The 5530-nt window shown below is 27.7% G+C and overlaps 1 protein-coding gene across 1 annotated transcript in view; it reads left to right on the forward strand.

Moving 5' to 3' along the window:
• LOC117178947 (interferon-inducible double-stranded RNA-dependent protein kinase activator A-like) overlaps window positions 1-5530 on the forward strand; it is a 14665-nt gene that overhangs the window by 5008 nt on the left and 4127 nt on the right. The window contains exon 3 of the mRNA XM_033370526.1: window positions 3885-4229. Coding sequence (XP_033226417.1) covers window positions 3885-4229 — 345 coding nt within the window. The remainder of the gene's footprint in view (window positions 1-3884; window positions 4230-5530) is intronic.

The raw sequence follows: 5530 nt of genomic DNA on the forward strand, positions 1-5530 counted from the left end.
AGGAGTATACATATGTGCATGCCAGGTAAAGCGAGAAAAACCCGGGAACTCCCGCTACTTACGGGGATCCCCGCAATAAAAATAGGAGAAATATTTATTTCGGACATATTGTGCAAATATACACTTTTAAAATAGGAAAAATACGTCGATAATCCCCAAAAAGAATGTATGTGGGAAAGTATGTTTGTGAAAAATTTAAATTAAAAGAAAAACACAACTGTAAATTACTTTGGGAATTCACGCACAATATTTAGTTTTTATACATACATATGTATATGTTTATGGCATGTAAGAAGTAAAATTTTAATATTATATATTTTAAATTGCATTATTTTACGAATTATTTATTATTCTTCAAAAAAATTGAAGTTTTTTTTAGTGGCCCTATTAATTTGGGACTCCTATTTTTTCGAAAAAATGTCCAAATAAATGAACGAATGGAATTGCGAGCTCTATATTTTAGGAAAAATCGTCAATTCGACTCATTTATCCACTCAAAATATTTGGTGCATTTTGTTTCAATAGAAAAAAAATTATCCTTAAAAAATGGGGTGGCCCTATAAATATGGGACACACTGTACTTCAAATTTAAATTTAATTTCTATTTTATTTATTTTTTGAATCCAGAAGGACTTAAATTGAAAACTGCTTTATTTCGAAGGCAACAATTTTATTTTGAAATTAATGTACATCGAGTTTCGAAATTTGGGCCTTTCAAAAAGTACGTCATACTAAGGGAGGGGGGGGGGCAATTTTGGGACTATTTTGGACGTAAGGGAATGAGTTTAATGCACAATGTGACATCACTCATTGAAAGCACAAATGTGAATAACAATTTTTTTAAATGCTTGACAAAATGCAAATTTGTGCTTTTATTTTATAAGTAAAGCATCCATTTTTTACTGAAAATATAGTTTTTAGTTAAAAATTTATAGTTTTCAGTTGAAAATTCAGCTACTTCACAATTTAATTATTAAAAAATTAAGTTGGAAATTTGTTTCGGGTTTGGTTAAAAATTAATTTATTTAACTGCAAATTGAACAATTTTATTTTTTGTTGAAAATTGATTTTTTTTGGTAGGAAAGTTCTTGGTTGAAAATACAAATGTCTTGTGAAAATTTGTCTTTTGGCTTGAAGAGTCAACTATTTTTTCAAATATGCAACTGTCTTTTGGTTCAAGTTTTAATCATTTTTAAGAATTTGGCCAATTATTTAAAAATTCATCTTTGTAGTTTGAAAATTCAACTGTTTGTTTAAAAATTAAACTATTTTATTGTAAATTCGCCCTATTACCGTAAAAGTTCAATTATTTGGTTGTAAATGCAATTCTTGGTTTATAATTAATTTTTTACTTTATATTCAACTATTAAATTAAAAATTCTCCAATCTTGTTAAAAAATCAGTTGAATATTCAACTTTCTGGTAGAAAGGTTTTCGGTTGAAAATCCGTCTTAGTTAAAAATTCAACAGCATTCTAAAAGAAGCATCTTCTTAGCTTGAAGATTTAGCTATTCGTTTAAAAAATGTAACTGTTTTTAGTTAAGTTTAAACTTTTTTGTTTAATAATTTGGTCAGTTGGTTGACAATTAATATTTATAGATTGAAAATTCAACCATTTTTACAGAAAAGTCTGGTTGAAAATCCAACTCTCTTTCAAAAGATTTCCCTTTTTGGATTGAAGAAACAACTATTGGTTGGAAATGCAACTATTTCTAATTAAAGTTTCTTCGTTTTTGTTGAATCTTCGACCATTTGGTTGAAAATTAACTATTTGGTTGCAAGTGCAATTTTTTAGTTTATAATTATTTTTTTTCTAATTCAACTATTTGGTTGAAAATTCAACTGTCATGTTCAAAGCTCGTCTTTTTGAATACAAAATTTGTCCCTCTTGGTTGGAAATTCATTTTTTTTTTGTAAAAATGTTCTTGATTGAAGAATAATCTTTCTTGGATGAAAATTCAACTGTCTTTAAAAAAATTCCTTTTGGCTTCTGGATTCAACTGTTTGTTTAAAAATGCAACTGTTTTTGGTTAAAGTGTAATCTTTTTTGTTTGACAACTCGGTCAATTAGTTGAAAATTAATCTTTGCAAGTGAAAATTACAATCTTTGGTAAGAAATTCAACAATTTTGTTGTACATTCGTCGCTTTCCCTTAAAAGTTCAACTATTTGGTTGTAAATGCAATTTTTTGATTTAATATAATAATTTTTTTAATTCAACTATTATAAAAATTATCGTGGTAGGTGGAAAATAAAAAAATTTGGTTAAAAAGTCATGTTTTTTTCAAAAATGTAACTGTTATGTTGAAATCTCAATTTTTGGTTAAAAAATTCGTCCCTCTTGGTTGGAAATTTATCTTCTTTGGTAGAAAAATTCTTGGTTGAAAATTAATCTTTCATGGTTGAAAACTCAACTGTCTTTTAAAAAACTTGTCTTTTTTGCTTGAAGGTTCAACTATTTGCTTAAAAATAAGATTGTTGATGGTTGAAGTTTAGTTTTTATTGTTTAATAATCGAAAGTTTCTACACGTACCGAAAAAATCCGATTATTTGTACCGAAATTTCGGTACCCATAGTCACAGCCGTAATAGGTCGACCAGGTGGTTGAAAATTCGACTATTTGGTTGAAATGTTTCATGAAAGGTGGAAAATTCAACGATTTTGTTAATGTCATATTTATTTAGAAAATTCAACTGCAATGTTGAAAGTTCGTCCATTTGCAAAGAAAATTCTATTCTTTTGTTTTTAAATTCGTCTTTTTGGATAGAAAATTATTCTCTCTTGGTTGAAAATTCATCTTTTTGCTAGGAAAGTTCTTGGTTGAAAAATCGTGTTTCTTGCTTGAAAAATCACCTCTCTTTTAAATAATTTACTTTTTTGACTTAAAGATTCAACTGTTTGTTTAAAAACATATTTTTTGATAATCCAACTGTTGTGTTGAAAATCTAATCCAAGTCTCTATCAAATAATTATCATAAAAAATACGGATACATAATTTTAAAAAAGAGTGCGAGGCAATTTGGCTATCTCTTTCTTTTTTTCTCCCTATGGTGGACGACCACCATAAAATGTTTCTATTCTTATTTGAAGAAAGATCCTTTTTAAAAAGAAATTCCTAAAAAAGGAAATAATTTTATACAAAAATAAAAAAAAGAGGAAAGAAAAAGGAGAAGGCAAAAAATCAAATCCACTACTTTCTCCTTTTTTTATTTCTTTTGTCTTTTTTATTTTTATTATTATCGAATCAGAATAAAAAAATATTTATAAATAATATTCACCTTTGTTCCGATAATCGTTCAGCACCCTTATCAAGGTAAGAAAAATTGAGCCGGTATGAACAGTAATGAAACAACGATGTTCTCCCTTTGATGTCTGATAATCAAGTGAGAATAAAGTGAATTACTTGAGTCTCAGGTATCAAAGGGAGAGCACATAGTAAGAAAAAAGGTAAGAAAAAGAACATAGTAAGAAAAATTTGAGCAGGTAGGAACAGTAACGAAATAACGATGCTCTCCCGTTGATACCTGAGAATCAAGTGAGAATCAAGTGAAGTACTTGATTCTCAAGTATCAAAGGGAGACCACATCGTTGTTTCATTGAAGTTCCGTTTTATTTTTGTCCACAATTTTTTTTCTTCTTTATGACATTTTTGTTAAAGAGACTCTTTTAAATTACAATAGTAACATTTTCTGGTGGTTGTTGAAATTTTGTCGTTGGATTCTTGGTTTTTTTCAGGAACTCTATACATTAACTGTTCTAAAAAGTTCGATTCTTGATCAACCAGAAAAAAATTGTTGTGAATAAGGGGAGGGTGGAAAAAATATCGTTCCAAATAGCGTGACGTAGTTTATAAACAACCCCTTATTAGCCCCTCGCTAATTTCAGAAAACGTTCAAATCCTCAATTGCTGAACTTCAAGAAATTATGACAAAACATAGAAAATCATTGCCGACATATGATTGTATTCAGAATAAAATCATCGGAAATAATTTACACGAGTTTACGATAAAAGTCGCGTGTGATAATGTCACAGTTTGTGGGATTGGCTCTAACAAGAAAAAAGCCAAGGAAAATGCAGCAAAGGAAATGTTGAAACTTCTAAAAAAGCCACCTAGTTCCAAAGAAACAGAGACAGAGAATATTGATCATGATGCCGAATATATTATAGATATATTGAGTAAAAGATCTTTGGTGGATTTAGAAAGCACAATTATTTCTGAAAATCCTGAAGTATGTATGCCAAACTGAATTTTGATGTTATTATTTTATTTTTATTTTTGACTAGTGTAGTATAATTGTTTTTCGTCGATGAAATGACGGTTTTGATTTACGTATTCTAAGCTAGAATGGTTTTAATTTTTAGCCGTGAAAAAAATTCCTCACTAACTCCGCTGGGACACGAACCCAAGTCTCACCGATTTCCGGTCTGGTGCTCTTATCCACTAAGCTAAGGCTATCAACTATTTCCTCCGTAACTTAGTGGGTAAGAGCACCAGACAGGAATCTGTGTGACTTGAGTTCGTATCCCAGCGGAGCTAGAGAGGATTTTTTTTGACAGCTAAAAATTAAAACCATTCCGGTCCTCCAAAAAATAGGTGGAACGAAATTATCAAAAATCTATCAATCATTGTTGTTGACTGCCTGACTGAGCGAATATGACTATAAGTGGCTGTTTTCAGTTGATTTTTATAATTCTCGAATTTTTCAAGTCGCAATTTCCAGATAAGGAATTTTTACTCTAAACATTTATTTCGTAAAGAGAAACTTTATTTAGCAAATCAAAATTTCTAAAAAATTAATTTTAATTGATGATAAAAATTATTTCTGAATGCTTCTAAACATTATTGATAAAAGATACAATTTTAATTTCTTTTTAATATAATTTGTAAACTTTTTTACACATTCAAAGAGATAAAAAAAATGAATTTATAACCAAAAAATTATCGGTACACCAAAATTTTAAACAAAAATTAGTTTTTCTAAGATTATGAAATAAAATTTGGAAGCTTTTGAAGGTTTTAAGATAATGCATTTTTTCTTAAGATTCCAGGGAAAATTTTAATTATTTTACTTTAAATATTAATTCATAAAAAAAATTTAACAAGATTTGAAAATATTTAAAATGATTTCCTAAAATTTAAAAGAAAATGTTTTCAATCTTGCAATATTACAAAATTTCAGAAAAAAGTTGAATAAGTTTATGAGATATTCGGTAGTTTTCGAAATATACAAAAATAAATTTATTTGTTGAAAAATGTTTTTGAAGATTGATTTTGAAGATTTGAAAATTTTTGAAGATTTTTAATACAACACTTAGAAGCTTTTAACAAATTTTGAAAAATTTCAAGAGATTAAAAAAATGTCTTAAGAATTTTAAGAATATTTGAAATGATTTTTTATTTCACAATATTTATTGTAAGAGAATATTTAAAAAGATTTAAAACCATTCCAAAAGATTTTCAGAATAATACAAAGAAATTTTTAAAACGTAATACAAAATGTAAATTTTGCACCATTTTAAAATAAAACTG

The sequence above is a fragment of the Belonocnema kinseyi genome, chromosome 8, assembly GCF_010883055.1.
Source record: "Belonocnema kinseyi isolate 2016_QV_RU_SX_M_011 chromosome 8, B_treatae_v1, whole genome shotgun sequence".
Lineage (NCBI taxonomy): Eukaryota > Metazoa > Arthropoda > Insecta > Hymenoptera > Cynipidae > Belonocnema > Belonocnema kinseyi.